Genomic DNA, 18,423 nt, shown 5'->3' with positions numbered 1-18,423 from the left:
GGTGGCACAGATGTGAATAAACTGTTTTTTAGTGAAGCTGCTCTTCTGTCCATTTGTCAGTCCATGCCAGGCCAAGGAGTGTGGGCCCACAGGATGGGCATGGCATTCATGGCACCCCTGGCATCGATAGCAGGTTCAGATGGTGCTGGCTCAGCAGGTCCTGAGATAGGGCCAGCTTCAGCACCAGCACAGCCTCCAATTCTTTTAATCTAAAAATTTATTAAATAATCTTAAGTTATTAATACATTTTATTATTACTATAATTTAAAAAAAAAAAAAAAACACGAAACCCATTGCCATTGAGTCAATTCTGACTCGTAGCGACCCTATAGACACAGTAGAACTGCCCCATAGAGTTTTCCAGGTGTACCTACTGGATTCAAACACCGACCCTTTAGGTAGCAGCTGTAGCTTTTAACCACTACACCACCAGGGTTTCCTGTTACTATGGTTAGTAGTCAGTTTTAAAGGGCAACTTCCTTGATGGATCAATAACTTCTCAGTGCTGTCATCTGCCACAGGAACCCCACACCCCAGGGGCCTTTAATTTTTACCTGGCCAGCACCCCCACCCTGGGGCGCTGCTATTGACCAAAGCCCTCTTGAAGCCCCCTGGGGTGGGGAGGAATGCCCCACTTCGCTGGCCTCCAGCATTGGAGAGAAGGACCTAAATCCCCTTTTGTAGGCATGTGTTCAAGGCAGAAATAAGCTGGAGCACTCACTGAATAGCAAAAGCCACTTTCCACTATTTCTTTTCAAATATTCTTGTCTAAGTTTTTGTTTTCTTTATTTTAAATAAAAGTAAAGCATCTTTAATGTTGAAAATATAGACAATTGCAAAGAAGAAAATAAAAATAGCTCTCCACCACCACAATTTAGAGAAAATAACTGTTAACATTGTGTTTCCTATGCTGCTTTTCCTCCCACTTCACCTACGGGGAGCATTTTCCTACAACATTAAATATTCTTCGAAAACATGATTTTTAATGACTGGATAATAGTCTTGGCTTCCAGGCCACCTCTCCCCTGGTTCTTCTCAGATCCCACCCTTCTCACTCTCCTTGGCTGGCACCTCTTCCTTTGCTCAGCCTCAGAGTGCCGTGTGGCTACGTCCCAGGCACGCTCTCTTATCCAACCTCACTCTGCCTAGGTTATCTCATCCAGTCTCCGGGTTTTAAGGACCGCTGGCTCCCCAAATTAATTGTATCTCCAAAACAGAACAAAACAAAACACAGTTGCTGTCAAGTCAATTCAGACTCATGGTGACCCCATGTGTCTCAGAGTAGAACTGTGTTCCACAGGGTTTTCAATGGCTGATTTTTCAGAAGTAGATTCCCAGGCCTTTCTCCCAAGATGCCTCTGGATGGACTCCAACTGCCAACCTTTCTGTTAGCAGCCAAGCATTTAAATGCTTAGGCCATTAGCCCTGCTTTTTCCTTGAACTTCAAACTTGTATATCTGCCTTCTCAACATCTCTACTGAATATCTAATAGGCACCCCAACCCCAGTGCAACATGTCCAAAATCCAGCTGCTGACCTCCCTCCAGCATATCCTCTCCCATCTCAGTAACTAGCAACTCCATCTTTCTAGTTGTGGGGTCCCAAAACGTTTTTTTATTTTTATTGTGCTTTAAGTGAAAGTTTACAAGTCAGTCTCTCATACGAAAATTTGTATACACCTTGCTATGTACTCCTAGTTGCTCTCCCCCTAATGAGACAGCACACACCTCCTCTCCACCCTATATTCCCCATGTCCATTCAGTCAGCTTCTGTCTCCCTCTGCCTTCTCATCTCCCCTCCAGACAGGTGCTGCCCACATGTGTCTACTTGAGCCAAGAAGCTCATTCCTCACCAGCATCATTTTCTATCTTATAGTCCAGTCCAATCCCTGTCTGAAGAGTTCGTTTTGGGAATGGTTCCTGTCTTGGGCTAAGAGAAGGTCTGTAGACCCTGACCTCTGAGGTCCTTCTAGTCTCAGTCAGACCATTAAGTCTGGTCTTTTTATGAGAATTTGAGGTCTGCATCCCACTGCTCTCCTGCTCCCTCAGGGGTTCTCTGTTGTGTTCCCTGTCACGGTTGTAGCCGGGCACCATCTAGTTCTTCTGATCTCAGGCTGATATAGTCTCTGATTTATGTGGCCCTTTCTGTCTCTTGTGTGGTCCCAAAATCTTTGTGTCATCCTTGCCTCCTTGTTTTCTCTCACATCTCACATTCAATCTGCCAGCAAATCTTGGTAGCTATATCTTCCATGTGTATGTGTCCAGCATCTGACCATCTACCTACATTGCCTCTACCTCGACCTCCCACCCAGAGCTGCTGTCATTTCTCACCTAGATTATTGCAACTACCTCCTCATCATTCTCCCTGGTTCCCTCCTTGCCCTTTCATAGTCTGTTCTTCACACAGCAGTCAGAGTGATCAGATAAATCTGATCATGTCAATCTCCTGCCCAAACCTTCTACTGGCTTCCCCCAGAGCCAAAGTCCTCACAATGCCTGTTACCTCTGACCTCACCTATATCTCTCCCCCAAGCTCAGTCCATTCCAGGCCCCTGGCCCCTTGTTTCCTTGGCCAGTGCCAGGCGTGCTCCTGCTTCCGGGCCTCAGCATGGCTGTGTCTTCGGCCTCAGCTCTTTCCCTCGATGTCTCTATGGCTTGTTCCTTCATCTCCTTTAAGTCTTTGCTTCAGTGTCATCATCTCAGGGTTTAAACTTGCAATACCCTCCACAGCCCCTATGCCCCTTCTGTGCTTTATTTTTCTCTGTAGCACATATTACCATTCAATATTACCAATGGTAATATTACCATATTACCATTCAATATTCTATATGTTTAATTCTTCATATTTCTTTTTTCAATTTTTTTGTAATTTATTTTTGTTGTTGTTGAGAATATACACAGCAGAACATACACCAATTCAACAATTTCTACATGTACAATTAGGTGACATTGATTACATTCTTTGAGTTGTGCAACCATTCTCACCCTCCTTATCCGAGGTGTTCCTCCCCCATTAACATTAACTCACTGCCCCGTAAGTTTCCTATCTAAGTTTTTAAGTTATTGTCAACTTGATCCCATATAGACAGATCTTAAAAGAGCACAATGCTCAAGGAACACATTCTTTTCTAGTTAAGCTAAATTATTGTTGGTTTTAAAAAGACTTCAACGGATATTTTTGGTTTAAAATCTAAAGATTATCTCAGGGCAGTAGTTTCAGGGGTTCATCCAGCCTCCATAGTTCCAGAATATCTAGATTTCATGAAAAATTTGAAATTCTGTTTTACATTTCTCCTCTTTTGATCAGGATTCTTCTATAGAATCTCATATTATTTCTTTTTTGTCAAATTCTCTTAGCTTGTTCTGCCCCATCCTAGTCTAAGCCACCCTCCTCTCTTACTTGGAATAAAGCACAAGGTTTTTCATTCTCCCTCCCCCTGCCCAGTCTATTCTCAGCCTGGCAGCCAGAGTGATGTTTTTAAGTGTCGGTCAGATCATGTCACCGACCTACTCAAACACCCCCCAGTGGCTCCTTATCTCAGGCAGAATCAAAACCACAGACCTCTCTTGAGCCCTGTTGGGTTGGCCCTGCTCCTCTGATCTCACCTCTGCAGTCATTCTGCTCCACCCTTCTTGGTGTTCCTTGAACCTTCCAGGTGTTCCTTGAAACTTCCACCTCAGGGCCTTTGGACGTGCTGTTTCCCCTGCTTGACAGGCTTTTCTCCAGATAGCCACATGGCTGGCTCCCTTTCCTCCTTTGAAGTCTTCTCTCAAATTCCTTATCTTTGTTGTTGTTGTTGTTAGTTGCTATCAAGTCAGTTCCAACTCAAGGTGACCTCATGTGTGCAAAGTAGAACTGCTCCATAGGGTTTTCAAGGCTGTGACCTTGCAGAAGCAGCTCACCAGGTCTGTCTTCTGAGGCACCTCTGCACAGGTTCGAACCGCCAACCTTTCTGCTAGTAGTCAAGCACTTAACCATGTGCGCCACTCAGGGACTCCTTATTGATATCTTAACAAGGACTTTCCTGGCCACCCTATTTTAAATTTCAACCCACTCACCTCCTTACTTCCTTGCTTAAATTTTCTCCATAGCACTTATTCCCATCTGACATACTAAATATTTTACCTGCGCATTTGTTTATCGTGTCTCCCCTCCCTCAACTAGGATATGAACTCCATGAGAGCAGGGGTTTTCCCTGCTTTCTTCTCTGCTATATCCTCTGAATTTAGTGCATTGAAGTGCTCAATAATTACTTGTTGAGTGAATAAGAATGGAGGCACTATTCTATTTATATATAACTAACTTAATCTTCACAACAACCTCATAAGCTAGGGTATATTATTACAGCCACTTTACAGAGGAAGAAACTGAGGCAAAAGGCTTAAGTAATCTATCCAAAATCATATAGCAGTCTAGAATAAGGCTGGAACTTGGTAGTCTGCCTCCATAGCCTATATTCATTCTCAAACTTAATGTAGCCACTTGGAGTTCTTTATTCCACCCCTGTCATGAGTTGAACTGTGTCCCCCCAAAATATGTGTCAACTTGCTTAGGCCATGATTCCCAGTATTGTGTGGTTGTCCTTCATTTGGTGATTGTAATTTTATGTTAAAGAGGATTAGCGTGGAATTGTAACAACCTTACTAAGGTCACATTCCTGATCCAGTGTAAAGGGAGTTTCCCTGGAGCGTGGCCCACACCACCTTTTATCTGACAAGAAATAAAAGGAAAGGGAAGCAAGCAGAGAGTGGGGACCTCATACTACCAAGAAAGCAGTGCTGGGAGCAGAGCGCAGAAAAGCTCCTAGTCCAGGGAAAGACTGACGACAAGGGCCTTCCCCCAGAGCCAACAGAGAAAGCCTTCCCCTGGAGCTGATGCCCTGAACTTGGACTTCTATCTACTGGACTTTGAGAAAATTAATTTCTCTCTGTTAAAGCCACCCACTTGTGGTATTTCTGTTATAGCAGCACAAGCCCCAAACTGTTCTTCCCCTAGTTTTTTTCCCATTTCAATATTACTCTGACCCAGTTGGCTCAAGCCAAAAACCTAGAAGTCACTCTTAATTTCTCCCTTTCCTCCCCTCCAATATTCAGTCCATCAGCAAAGTCTATCTGAAGAACTGCCGCAGCCTCCTGATGGGTTTTCACTATTGTTCCTGAATAACCCAATTGCTACATGGCCAGTGATCTTTTAAATTATAAGCCAAATCCCAGTACTTTCTTGCTTAAAATCTTCCAGTGCCTTTCCATCACCCTTGGAATAATCCAAAATCCTACACTGACCTCCATTTGCCATCAAGTTGATTCTGACTCATTGTGACCCCATGTGTGTCAGAGTAGATCTGTGCTCCATAGGGTTTTCAATGGCTGATTTTTAGAAACAGATTGCAAGGCCTTTCTTCTGAGGCATCTCAAGGTGGATTCGAACCTCCAATCTTTCTGGTAGCAGCCAAGTACATTTACTGTTTGCACCACCCAAGGACTCCACTGACCTACCTGGTCCCTAACCTATCTGATCCATGCAGACCTCTCCAATCTCACCACCACACACCCTCTGGCTCCCTCTGCTTCAGCCAAGTGGTCCTTATACTTCTCTAACTCACAGACTGTGCTAGGAAGGTATTGTTATCTGCCTTAAGACTTTGCTTCTGCTGGTCCCTCTGCCTGGAATACTCCTCCCCCAGGTTGCATGGCCAGCTTTCTCCTGTTATTCAGGTCTTACTCAAATGTCACCTGCTCAAGGAGGCCTTTCCTGACCATTCAAGCTGATTCATTTTCTGTTTTTCCTGCCCCACAATCTCATTAGCATTTTGTGTTCTACATAGCACCTAAGTTCAATATTAGCATGTTTACTTGTTAATTAAATTCTGTTTTCTCTCTCTAAAACATGAGCTCCATAGAGCAAGACCTTGTCTGTCTGATCCACACTCACATGTGTCCCCAGTGCCTAGAACATGTCTAGCATACAGGTGCACAATGGATGTTTATTGATCATAAATTTAAAAGCAACAACTTGCAAGATGTTATCTAAATTGTTTCTCAGATTTATGGTGTGGGCTCCAGTGGTTGTACTTCATTTTAATAACAAATGAACAAATTCTGTCTGATAAATGTGACATGATTTATTTAATTAATCCTCCATTCCCCAATGTGACTTTTTCCTATTTTTCGCTACTATAGAGCTGTGATAAACATCCTTGTACAAGCACATAAATCTTCGTGGTCATCTTTATTAAGATAAACCTCAAAATTAGAATTACAGCGTTGGGTAAAGGAAAAGAACCATAGTTCAGGCTATTGATTCATTTTGTTTGTTTCTACAAAGACTGAACAGCAACACAACAGTATCTCTTTTCATTGAACACCTGGAGGGAAACTGCAATTGTGAGAACTTGAGATTCCTCACAACTTTGTAACTTGCCTCATGTTTTTTCATTTTACACTGTTCCCCTGTATTTATTAGAGCTCAAAAATGCTAGAAACTTTCAAAAAGAAAAAAACTGGAAGACAATGCTATTCTCCAAACAGCTGGAAAGAAATAAACATACGCGTGTGTTGAGCTCCTACCGTGTCTTAAAGTCAAACTTGGATGCTTTCTGTAGATCATCTCCTTTAGTTTTCTGGTGCCGGGCGCTATAATTCTCGTTTTTCCAGGGTTAATGTGTTCTGACCGTAGGCCTCTAGTTTCCCTACTGCTAGAATGTAAGTTCCATGAGGACAGACCTTCTAACTCTTACTCATGGATGAATCATGGTCTGTGGCAAATGGTAACCAAAACCCAAACTAGTTGGCATCGAGTCAGTTCCGACTCATAGCGACCCCATGTGTTTCCGAGTAGGATGCTGAGGAGCCCAGAGAAGAGAACCATGATTCTGCCTGGGCTGAATCAGAAGGGCTTCATGGAAGCGATATCAGTTGAACCGTGAAAGCTGAGAAAAAGTCAAGTTCAAGAGGCACAGGGCAGAGGGATCATCTAGTATGTGCAAAGCAGAGAAATGTGAGACAGCACAGTGTATCTGGAAAATGCAGAGTTTGCTGAGGAGTGGCACATAGGTGCATGATGAGTGCAAAAGGGAAAGGACCCGGGCTGAAGTGGTAAGCTTGGCACAGATCATTAAAATCTTCTACCATGTCTAGGAAATTGAACTTTCTTCTAAAAGTAAGAGGAAGCCATTACAGAGCTTTCATTTTGGGATTAGTTTTGCATTTCACAGGACTCATGACAAGACCAACATGGAAAAGAAATTAGAGAAGCATTGGGCTATAGGTAGGGAGACCAAAGTCTTCTCAAATTGAGACAGGAGAACCTGAAATAGGACAGAAGCAGTGAGAATGAAAAGGGGGCAAATTTGAAGGTTATATCAGAAATGAACTCATTAGGCTTGATGGATTAGATTTGGAGAGGCAAGGCAGTTAAAAGTGATGGCCTGACTCAAAGGTGAATAGACGTGCCATGTACAAAAATACAGAGTCCAGAAGGAGCAGATTGTTAAAAAGTAAGATAACTAGAATTTCATACATGCCTTGAGATACCTTTGGGACCTTCAACTAGATGTCCTGCAGCCAGGTGAACATGTAGATCACCTCACAACACTTGGCTGGGATGGAGACAGGGATGTGGGAGCCGTTATGGAGAAGATGGTCCAAGAAAGGACAGTTTCATTAAATCCCTGTAGGGAAGGCTACCAATGATCATGAAGATGGCATAGTACCGGTCAATTTTGTGTTCCTGATACATAAGGCCGCCGTGAGTTACAGCCAAGCGGACTCCGTGGCGACTAACAAGGTTGGCAGGGCGGGTAATTACTTCAGCTAATTAAATACCGGATGTAATTAATTAAAGAACGTACATTGTGTGCCAGGTCCCGTCCTTGGTGATGGAAATAGAGACACCAGAGAAGGTGACAACGAGACAGACAAGTCGATTACATTAGGAAGCAGACTCGAGTACAAAAGAAATTTGAAAAAGGAAACTTTTTCTTAATTTTAAAATTACACGCTACAGAAAAGATACAAAAATACAGAAATGCCCCAAAAGATTACAATCCGACCATCCAGAGGAAACCAGGCTAACCGATGTATCTTCTCAAACTTGGTATTTTATTTTTTAAAGGCGGACGCCCTCATCTGTTTGTAAAACAACAGCTTCATTCTTACTGGAAGCGGCGCGCCGCTCGAGGAAAGCTTTCCAGACACCGGTTTGGGGGCTGGGATTTAAGGGAACTGTTTTTCAATAGGTGAAGATCACGACACCCCGTTCCGCGACCACCGCTGCCTCAGCAGCCCACCAGGTCCGGGGAACAAGGGCGGGGGCGGGGAAGAGCGCGGGATCTGCTGGGGGCGTGGCCTTAGGGCGCGACGTCACATTTCCCTCTGTCTGGCCGCCCATTGGTTCTGTGTTACCGCCCTTTTCCGGGGCAGGGAAACGAGCAGAGAACCGGAAGTGATGAAGCTCTTGGGTTAGAGTGAGCGGCGACGTTTAAAGCTGAGGTACCTGGTGCTATTGGAGCCGCCCGGCTTCTCCATTCAGGCTCCAGCCCGAGCTAGGAGAAGACTCCCAGAATCGCGGCGGCCCGTGGCAGGCAGTTGACTCTGATCGAGAAGAATCCGCGCAGGTCGAAATAACCGAGCCACCGCGGAGGGCCGCCCCAAGGGCGGAGCCCGCTGCCGATGGCCACGCCCCCGGGGGCCGGTCCTGCTACTCTGCGTCTGGTGGCTGCAGCCAGCTGGCAAGTAGTGCGCGGACGCCGCGTGGAGCTCTTTCCGCGAGTACTGGAGTTTATGCAATCCCTGCGCTTTGCTGCCCCCGGCTTGGTTCGCTACCGGCACCATGAACGCCTGTGTATGGGCCTAAAGGCCAAGGTATTGGAGCCAGTAGAACTAGGGCGTGGGGGCGACGCGACGACCTGACAAGGACAGCCTGGGAATGGGATCGGTTGAAAAACCGCAGCTTGCCTGAGCTCAGTACTGTGAATTTCTTCACAGGTGGTGGTGGAGTTGATCCTGCAGGGCCGGTCATGGGCCCAGGTCCTGAATGCCCTGAATCGCCACTTCCCAGAGTCTGGACATCTAGTGCAGAACCCCAAAGTTGTAAGTAATCCTGTTACACGTGATGCTACAAAGTTGCCCCTCCTCCCAGCCACTGAGCCCTGATGCCCCTAACTTGTCAGTTTTCCATACCCTCAACAGACAAAGCAGGAGTTGAGGAAGATCTTGGAGTCACAGGAAACTTTTCGCCAGCAGGTTAAGCAGCTGGCAGAGGCCCCTGTGGATCTGGCCTCGAAGCTGCAGGTGAGACTGGTTGGTTTGAAGGCTATCATGTGGCTCCTATTTTCTCTAATTCTCTTCTAACCATCCTTTCTCCCTGCAGGAACTTGAGCAAGAGTATGGGGAACCCTTTCTGGCTGCCATGGAAAAGCTGTTTTTTGAATACTTGTGTCGGCTGGAAAAAGCACTGCCTACGCTACAGGCACAGCAGGTCTTGTTGGGGTAAAACACCTAAATATGGGGTGGTTGTATCAAGGACTGTGATCTTCACACCTCTCTCCCTGCCCACAGCTTCAGGATGTGCTGAGTTGGATGCAGCCTGGAGTTTCTATCACCTCTTCTTTGGCCTTGAGCCAATATGGTGTGGACATGGGGTGGCCGCTTCCAGGTACCAGGACCATCTGGGAGAAGTAGGAATTTAAGCATGTGTTGTTTAGCATGAGACCTTTTGGGACAGCCCACTGGAATAGCTGCGTGGGCCTGAGATGAAAGAAGCCAGACTGAGTTGATCTGTTGCTATCTGTTCTCTACAAGGAGCTTCATTTTCTCTTCCAGAGTGCTCTATTACCGGTTCAGTGACCACGACACAGCCCATGGAGCCGAATCCCCCTCAGCAACCAAGACTAGCACTCCGCAATTCTCTACCAAAAGCCAAGCGTAGCCCATACGTTCCTCAGGAACCAGCCTCAAGGACACACCCAGAACCTTTGACTGGCCATCATTTCAATCTGGCCCCTATAGGCCGGCGAAGAATCCAATCTCAATGGGCAGCCACTAGAGGAGGCCGTAAGGAGCGCCCCACAGTCATGTTGTTCCCCTTTAGGAATCTGGGCTCATCAGCCCAAGTCATATCTAAGCCTGAGAACAGAAGGCAACATGGGACACACACAACAGATCCAGCAGGTGCTGGGGGCACAAGGACAGCCTCTGCTGGAAAGCCCAAGAGTCCATCTCAAGCCCTAGGGGGAAGGCCTCTAAAGGAGAACTTGGTTGAGTCATCTGCTTCAGAGCAAAAGGAGTGAGTAGAACAGTTAGGTCTCTCCACTTAGGAGTATTTTGCTTGCCTACTTTCCTTTCATCCTACCTTCTTTGCCTGCTCCCACCTCAGGAATTACCTGGATGGTGCCCTGGATCCTCTGAAACTGTCATTATCTCCTCCTAAAACTAGGAAGCCAGGTAGGTATTCTGAGCTAGGACTGGGTCAGACGACCTCCTCTGTTGGGGACGCTATGGACCTGTGTTCACCTACAAATAGTGTTTGACTCTGCTTTCTCTCCTACAGCTAGTTCTGCATCTCTGTGCAGCCCCGCCATTACCATAGGAGACTTGGTTTTGGACTCTGATGATGAAGACAATGGCCAGAGGGAAGGGAAGGTGAGTAGGAAGGAACAGAAAGATGGAGAAGGGGATGGACAGAACAAGACTGAGAAATCCACAGGCTCCAGAACCTGGAGGACTCAGGAGGTGGGTTAGGATGATGATAGGATCTCCCTGCTGCCTTCTCTGCAGGAGTCTCTGGGAAACTATCAGAAGACGAAATTTGACACCCTGATCCCCACCTTCTGTGAATATCTCCCCGATTCTGGCCCCAGTGCTATGTCTGTCCCTTCCCATGACCATACAGATAGTTCTAGACCCCCGTGACAGGACCACAATGCCATCTGCACTGTCTCCTTCCTCCTCAGCCATACAAACAGTTTAGTGGGAATGAAGCGGAAGCCCAGGATCGGGTTGCCTGACTATGTTGCTCAACTTCTTTGTAATGCTTGGTAATTAAACTCTGGATTTGTTAAAACAGTGTCTTGATGTGAGGGAGAGGAATTAGGGCTTCCAAAGGTCAGTGTAGGTCATTCCTTAGAAACAGGGCTGGAAGAATCCCTTTGTCTTTTTATCTCCCTTAGAAGGTGTTGTTCACATGTGCCCAGAAGGGCTAGCAGGGCTGAGAGTCTGGAAGAGAAATGTCCTTTTGCTTTTCTGAAAACCCGAATGTCAGAATAAACTTTGTAAATTCTCATGCTGCCATGTTATCTGGGGATGGTAGCACTAGAACGGAGATACTTCATGTGAAAAGTGCATACGGTCCTTCACCCCACTGGGTAGATGGTCAGTACTAACCCTACCTCCCCTCACACTGAAGCAGCACCCAGATGCCAGCCTTGTGCGGAAACCCCCGGTGTCTCTCTATAGTCATTGGGGTCTCTCTTTACTGGGCTATTTCAAATATGTAAACACTGCTTCTGAACTTTTTAGATAGGGGTCTCATTTAATGAAGCTCTTTAACAAAACATGATTCTAAAAAAGCCTGCCTCTTCCAGACCAAGGTCATGTAAAACAGTTAGGAATCAGTTTTTCTTTCTAACAATCTTCAGGATGCTGGGTCCCCAGATTCCCATTTGATTATTTTACTTCATTTTCTCAGATTGTCTTCCTTGCTTCCTCTCCAGCAAGCGTCCTGGTGTTTTGTGTGTAATAGGGAAGTGCACAGTTACTGCAGGAGCTCTCAGGAGTGAGACAACAGGAAAAGCCTAGCAGTAAATGGCCATAGTAGCTGGAACTGGTGAGGGGCCCACTTGGGAGGCCCTGTGGTGGGGTGCCGGTGCCTTGGGAGGGCAGAACTGCTGGGTCTAGCTGTCACCACTGAAGATTGGATTCACCTGCTGGGTGACACGGATGAAGGTAGTTCTCCGGCTCAACTCTTTCAGCTTAGCTGCTCCCACGTAGGTACACGTAGAGCGGATCCCTCCAAGGATGTCTCGGATGGTGTGTTCTACATCCCCTTTAAAGGGTACCTCCACTGTCTTTCCCTCTGAGGCCCTTGGAGTAGGAAAAAATATATTACCTTCTCTTTCTGAATTCCTTAAGTCTAGTGACTCTTCCGCAGTCTCTAGCATTTAGCCCGTTCACCACTTTTTCCCAAGAATTGTACCATCCACCCCCCAGGGAAATGAGTTCTGTCCCCATGCTATGTAGTCACTTTCCAAGAACCCTCAGCTCCTGGGCCTCCACCCATACCTGTACTCAGCCACACCCCCTGCATACTTCTTCATGGCCATTTCAGAACTCATTCCATAGAACAGCTTATACTTCTTGCCATCCTTCTCAGTGAGCTCTCCACCTGACTCTGTGTGCCCTGCCAGCATGCCGCCCAGCATCACAAAGTCAGCCCCGGCCCCTGTCAGCATCAAGGAAGGGGAAAAGGGGGTGAATGTGGCCCTGACAGCCACATGCCCACCCTTAGCAGTCACACTGAATGCTCAGTTCGCTCAATGATTTAAGCCTCTTCCTGGTTCTGTTATCCCTGGCTGGCCCAGAACCCACACAGGCCTCCTCTGCTCTGGCTTCTACTCCTCAATGGGCTTGATTTCCCCCAAGAATTTAAAAGGAGCCCCTGGAGACCTCCCATCTAGATTCTCCTCTCCTTTTTTGCTGCTTTTCCAACTTATCATTTCTTTTTACTTCCAATGTCCCAGAGGCAAAAACCTCCACTTTTAGTGTAAGGATCACCTGGGAACCTGTGAAAAATGCAGACCTGCAGCCCCACTCCACAGAGCTTGACTGTAGGCCTGAGGTGGGCCTCAGGAATCGACACTGGTCAGCAATCTAGGGGACAGTGTGGATGGCCCTGGCCCGTGCTTGGGAGTCCATATCAAGAGTCTCAGGATTTGTCCTGTTCGTTTATCCCAAGTGACACCATAGGATTCAGGGTAACTGATAATTATAAAACAATCTGAATGGCTTTCTGAGCCTCTCCTAGCCTAACCTTAGACCCTCAAAGGTGACTTATCCTCATCTACAGGATCCTCTTTCTGTGTGTTCCCAACCCCTTTACCAAAAGCCTTGGCCACATCTCCAGGACAGCCGCAGCCTCCATCCTGCAAAATAAAGAGCATTATGAGGGGACAGCATGGATGTTCCACCTCTCTCAGCAGTGTCCCAATGGCCCACCTCAAAACTGGCAGGAACCAGGAGTCCTGATTCAGCTCTAAATACCAGAACCTCCATACCCAGCAGAAAACCCAGATATCTGGGAGCCTAACGTCCCACCCTCCCTTGGACCTTACTGAAATGATGTGGCCTTTGAGGCCATGAGCAGCATCTGCACACTCCATCACTGCACTGAGCTGCGGATACCCCACTCCAGTTTTCTTCCGTGTAGTACACACAGAGCCTGAGAGGAATGTGACGAGGATAAGACCGAGGTGCTTCGCAGATGCTTGCCACTGAAGGGGCACTGCAGTGAACCAGCTTACCTGGCCCAATGCCTACTTTGATGATGTCAGCCCCAGAAAGGATCAGCTCTTCCACCATCTCTCCTGTTACCACATTCCCTGCCTGAGACAGAACAATCAAAACAGCACCCTTAGGGTCATTAACGGAGGAATTGTGTGCTCTTGCATTATTACAAATGAAGGGTACCTAGGCTCCCTCTATTGGGCCTTCTGAGGGCTTCTAAACTAGCCTATTCCAAGGACCCTGCTCTCCCTGCATCATCAGCACCACCACGGAGAAAGGGGGTCAGAGGCCAGCGTCATTTTTGTACCAGGATAAAGCAGAGGTCCAGAATGCACTGACTGCCCTCATGCAACAAGGTGTGGCCATCAATAGGGCGATGTGTGAGGCATGGAGGAGCTTTCAGGGACAAAGGGAACTACTGGACCAAGATCAGAGATCTGATTTAGAGTAGATTTATCTCCTCTCCACCATCAGACCCAAACATACCCAGTCCTTAAGCCATTCTATTGTAGAACTTCTCTGGCTTCAGGGAAGAAAGAAAGGGATAGTAATGCAGACTAAGTACCCATCTGCCCAGCTGTATTTGTTTTTTGATGGATAACACACAGAGACACCCCTCAACAATAGGAAGAAAATGAGGCCTTGTCATCATTCCCTTAAGCTTGTTAAAAAAAAAAAAAAGTAAATACTGCTTCATGAGACCCCTTTTATGTGACTGTAGAACATGTTCATTTCAGTGGGCAGATGCATATGTACCACAGGTGTGCAATGCCTCAGTGTTCCATCATGGTTTGGTGACTGATGTCTGAGGCACTGGCTTTACAGAGATTGTGAGTCAAGGATCAGAGATACTGCACTGATTAATAAGTGACATTTTAAGCACGAAACCATGGAAAATCCCCCAGTGACATGATTAGGTGGACTAGGGATATCATAATGCAGCATAGGAGAAAGCAATTGATGTAACAAAGTAGAGTGGCAGGGAAGAGGAGAAGAAGGCCAAGGTACTAGAAACATACCATGATGGTGTGTTGGGGGAAGTGCTTCCGCACATCCTTTACAAATTCAACAAAGTGTTCTGAGTAGCCATTTGCCACATCGAGGCAGATGTATTTCACCTGAGGGATAGCTTCCAGGATCTGTTCCAGCTGCTCAAAGTCAGAAGAGCCAGTGCCTGAGCTGGCAGCCAGGTGCTGTGAGGAAAAAGGGCCATTGGCATTGAAGGCATTAGACCAGCTTGTGGTGTCACATCAGAGATAATCTGGTGAGCAGATGGTAGGGATGGGAAGGTGAGGCTTGGTCCCCAGGAAGCCAAAGTAAGATTCTCAGAAGACTGAGATAAGGAAGGGAACAGGGTAGACCCGGTATTACCTCAAGACAGTCAGGGTTCTGAGTAGCAAACTCTTTCCACTGCCCGAGGCTGTAATGCTTATGGACAGCAGTGAAGAGGGAGAACTGGGGGGAAGAAAGAGCCATTAAAAAGAACAGAACTTCGTTGCATCGTTTTCTAGAAACACACCTTTATGCTATTCTGTCTACGGGAAAAAGGATCAAAGTTTGGAAAGAAAACAACTTGAGGAAGTCAGTGGTTGAGCTGGGATTTTAGTTCAGTCATTCTACAAGTCCCAGTAAGGCTTTTCACTGTATGCCTGTCCTTGTCAAACACTCCCACCACAAAGTTCTGAGTCATCTGGATTGGATTTCACTGGCCAGCACACACTTTGCTTCTGAGGTGACAAGGTGCAATGGGACAAGCAGCAGACATGGAAGACCATGAAGAGGCTAGAAGGAGCAGTGTTTGCTGCACTGACTCAGCCCCTGTCCCTATGTGACCTAGTACTGAACTAACCTATTTTTGGTATCTTCTGGTCCACTTACTAGCAGTAATTCATTGGTCTAGATACTCACAAAAAAGTAAGGCTATAAGGTTAATGGAACCAAAAAGGTGCTATGCAGTCCCTTTTTCCATCTCATGTGGAGTAAAGGACAAATTTTCATGGACCAGGCTGAAAAGTCTATTTCACTCCATCTATTTTAGTCAACCAAGTTCAAGGATATAATGATTCTCTCATCAGACTCACATTCCCTAGCTCTACAGATTGAAAACAACATTCCAATACTTTGAGAAAGGCATTCAAAGGCCACTCTAAACGTCAGTGTTTGTGCTTTAAATGGGCACACATGCAAACAGATAAGAAAAGGCTGAGGCAGCACAAATCTTGCAACTGATAAGAAACCCAAGGAAGTCACATCAGCCAACAAGGAAGTGAGGTACTGAGAGATTGTCAGCAGCGCTACCTAGTTAAAATTGGTATTGAATTCAGTTTTTTCAGCAACACTCTGCTATCAGCATATGATAGACTAAGAAAAATCACCCTAAGAGGTCAGCAGACTTTTGTGGAGAGACACTGGCATGGTGAGCACATTTGAATACATACCAAGCAAGGGATCTAGAAAAGCATGCTTGCCTGCATCCAACCTTTTTATTATTAATATGAGACTTGGCTCTCTCTCTAAAATCTCATTTCTTTAGCATTCATTAGCAATACTGAAAAGCCATTCTCAACATAAAGCATCAAGACAGAGTCCCCAACAAGGTCCAGGTATTATGGCATATCTGTTAGCACTGAAGTCAGATTCACCATTCCCCAGCCTCTGCTGGACAGGGCAGGTGGACAACAGGTAACAGCAGGAATCTTAAGCAATTAGTGAATGAGAACAGAAATAAAGCCTAATAAAACTGTGTAACTATCAACCTCATAAAAATAACAGGAGACATTCCACAAAGACAGCAATCAAAAATAGAGAAAAGGTAGATAAAGTCTGTAAGGTTAACGGAGCCATGTCAGCAGAATACACCAACCAAGGCTATGTGGATTAGGCAGCAGGGTACGTAAGTTCTCAGAATGCCCAGGTAACTAGCTACCTTCTCAGCTACAAGTATAGAGCCACGTAGTAATACTGACAGGACCAGCATCTTCGGTTTTGAAAGTGAACAACAACCTGTATATTTAAAAAAAAAAGGACTGCATTTTGGGCACATCCCAGGAACCTAAGATTTAACAGGAAAAAAAAAAATCGGATAGAATGCATAAAAGAATATATAAGGTGCTTTTCTCTAGGACCTTCTAGTTAGGAATTTTTGAATGCTCGAACTATTTAGTTTCTGGACTAAAGCAGTGAATACTTAATATGCTGAACAATGGTATAATGGGAGGGAGGTGGTGGCCTGGGTAGTGGGGAACATTGGCAGGGTACATAAACTGCTGGGCAGGACAAAAGGGAAATTCTGTTCATTTATCCGAAAAATGGGGCAAAGTTTAGCTTTGAATCACAAATTCACATGGTTCTTTGTGATTAATTCACATTTTATGTAGAAATTCTTAATTCACTTTAATATTTGGATAGTATGATGTTGTTAGGTGCCATCAAGTTGACTTCTACTCATAATGATCCCTTGTGACAGAGCAGAACTGCCCCAAAGGATTTTCTTGGCTATAGTCTTTACAAAAGCAGATCACCAGTTCTTTTTCTCACAGAGCCACTAGGTGGGCTCAAACCACCAACCTTTTGGTTAGCATCCGAGTATTAACCATTTGTGCTACTAGGGCTCCTTTCACATGGCCCTTTGAACCTATCAGATAAAAGGACGTAAGTACTAAAAAACATAGTAAATGGGAGCAACTGTCAAGTGCCAGAGAGCTGACTGAGATGGGGGTGGGGGTGGGGATGCAAACACCTCTGTAGTCAGCTGAGACGACTGGACACCACTGAGGAAGGGGCATGAGGGAAATCCTACCTTACAAAGAACCTTGGCCATCTCAAAGGTGCCCACGGTATCCATATTGGCGGCAATGATGGGGATTCCTGTGTACACCTGCTTTGAGTTCCGAAATGAAAAGGATCTTGTGAGATCCACCTGCAGATAACAAAAGGAGCGTTTCATTCATCCAAGAAACATCCAAGAGCCAGACACCTGTCTCCGTCCTGGCCCACCAAGAGCTTCGGTCAAGAAAAAGCAACCAGAAAAGCAGGCTCACCTCACTTCGAGACTTAAGGGTGCTGCGCTTGGGTCTCAGCAGAACATCCTTGAAGTCCAGTTTCACATCGTTGTCAATGTGAGGCATGGTGGGGGTCTCGGGGTAGCGAGGAACCTGAGGGCTGGAAAGTAGGAAAATCAGAAGGAAATTGAACCAATCTCCCCTTATGCCTTAATGCCCTATTAGGGCTGGGGCAGTGCTCATCTCTATCCTCGTTTCAGTTGTGGAAGGTCCGGGCATGGATCGAGGTGTGGTCCCTTAAGCCTGTCACCTCTGACCCGTCCCGTGATTGCACTACCCTCGGTGATTTCCATACCAGGTTCTGTTGGGGAGATTTGGGAAGGGGTTGTGAGAGACCCGAAGGGGGTGCATTCCCTACCCCGCTACTCCTCCTCTCGCCCCTTCGAAAAGCAAATTAGGATAAGAGCTTTGGGTGCACGAAGGAATGGGGAGGCCCTATAACCAGTTTCCGGAATAGGGGTACCCACTTCCTGTTGCAGTGGCCCAGGTGGCAGTTGACCAAAGCTCCCCTTGCCTAGCAACTGGCCTTGTACAGCCCCACTGTCTTCCAGGCCACGCCGACAGATTCCGCTAATTGCCGGCGAGGGCGGCTAACCGAAAAATTCCAGGTTCGGCGGCGGCCGTGCGAGGCCTTTTGGGAAACAGAGTTCACACACCGCGGTTTCCATTGGATCCAAAGGGTGGGAGACTACAACTCCCAGCGTGGAAGGGGTGGAACTGCCTTCTGGCATATTGGGAGACGTAGTTCGTTTCGCCCTCGCTTTCCGCAAGCCCAGGCTTGGTAATGACACTCAATCTCAGGGGCGCCCGTCTCTGCTGTAACTAAGCTGGCCGCTTTCTTTTTATTTACCACGCCACTGAAAC

The 18,423-nt window shown here is 46.4% G+C and overlaps 2 protein-coding genes across 5 annotated transcripts; one reads left to right on the top strand and one right to left on the bottom strand.

Annotated features, from left to right (window-relative positions):
* Nucleotides 1–8,408: 8,408 nt before the first annotated feature.
* Nucleotides 8,409–13,328, top strand: TINF2 (TERF1 interacting nuclear factor 2). 2 transcript variants are annotated; one of them, XM_049897746.1, is made up of 9 exons: nt 8,409–8,860; nt 8,984–9,088; nt 9,188–9,289; nt 9,369–9,476; nt 9,557–9,653; nt 9,821–10,283; nt 10,374–10,441; nt 10,548–10,639; nt 13,062–13,328. In XM_049897746.1, exons 1-9 carry the CDS (start codon nt 8,669–8,671, stop codon nt 13,146–13,148), a joined length of 1,314 nt encoding a protein of 437 aa, XP_049753703.1. In that variant the 5' UTR covers nt 8,409–8,668; the 3' UTR covers nt 13,149–13,328. The 2 variants fall into 2 exon arrangements, with proteins under 2 accessions (XP_049753703.1, XP_049753701.1); XM_049897744.1 differs by lacking the exon at nt 13,062–13,328 and adding an exon at nt 10,775–11,279 and having other exon boundaries at nt 8,410–8,860.
* On the bottom strand, nt 11,376–18,420 carry GMPR2 (guanosine monophosphate reductase 2). 3 transcript variants are annotated; one of them, XM_049897749.1, is made up of 10 exons: nt 18,216–18,420; nt 17,539–17,659; nt 17,298–17,417; nt 14,870–14,953; nt 14,518–14,691; nt 13,516–13,597; nt 13,327–13,433; nt 13,095–13,137; nt 12,278–12,437; nt 11,376–12,079 (listed from the first exon to the last, which is right to left on the bottom strand). In XM_049897749.1, exons 2-10 carry the CDS (start codon nt 17,623–17,625, stop codon nt 11,890–11,892), a joined length of 1,047 nt encoding a protein of 348 aa, XP_049753706.1. In that variant the 5' UTR covers nt 17,626–17,659; nt 18,216–18,420; the 3' UTR covers nt 11,376–11,889. The 3 variants fall into 3 exon arrangements, with proteins under 3 accessions (XP_049753706.1, XP_049753704.1, XP_049753705.1); XM_049897747.1 differs by lacking the exon at nt 18,216–18,420 and adding an exon at nt 18,027–18,200; XM_049897748.1 differs by lacking the exon at nt 18,216–18,420 and adding an exon at nt 17,918–18,003.
* Between the last annotated feature and the right edge of the window lie 3 nt (nt 18,421–18,423).

Source organism: Elephas maximus, chromosome 10 (assembly GCF_024166365.1).
Source record: "Elephas maximus indicus isolate mEleMax1 chromosome 10, mEleMax1 primary haplotype, whole genome shotgun sequence".
NCBI lineage: Eukaryota > Metazoa > Chordata > Mammalia > Proboscidea > Elephantidae > Elephas > Elephas maximus.
This window is presented reverse-complemented; position numbering and strand designations above follow the sequence as displayed.

Excerpts from the sequence above, each read along its gene's own strand:
- TINF2 (XM_049897744.1), top strand. The coding sequence starts at position 8,669 with ATGGCCACGCCCCCGGGGGCCGGTCCTGCTACTCTGCGTCTGGTGGCT. Across the intron at positions 9,089-9,187 it reads TAGTGCAGAACCCCAAAGTT|ACAAAGCAGGAGTTGAGGAA; the intron begins GTAAGTAATCCT and ends TACCCTCAACAG. Across the intron at positions 10,442-10,547 it reads TCCTAAAACTAGGAAGCCAG|CTAGTTCTGCATCTCTGTGC; the intron begins GTAGGTATTCTG and ends TCTCTCCTACAG.
- GMPR2 (XM_049897749.1), bottom strand. The coding sequence starts at position 17,625 with ATGCCTCACATTGACAACGATGTGAAACTGGACTTCAAGGATGTTCTG. Across the intron at positions 14,692-14,869 it reads AGAACCCTGACTGTCTTGAG|CACCTGGCTGCCAGCTCAGG; the intron begins GTAATACCGGGT and ends TTTTCCTCACAG. Across the intron at positions 12,080-12,277 it reads GGGGGTGTGGCTGAGTACAG|GGCCTCAGAGGGAAAGACAG; the intron begins GTATGGGTGGAG and ends TCCTACTCCAAG.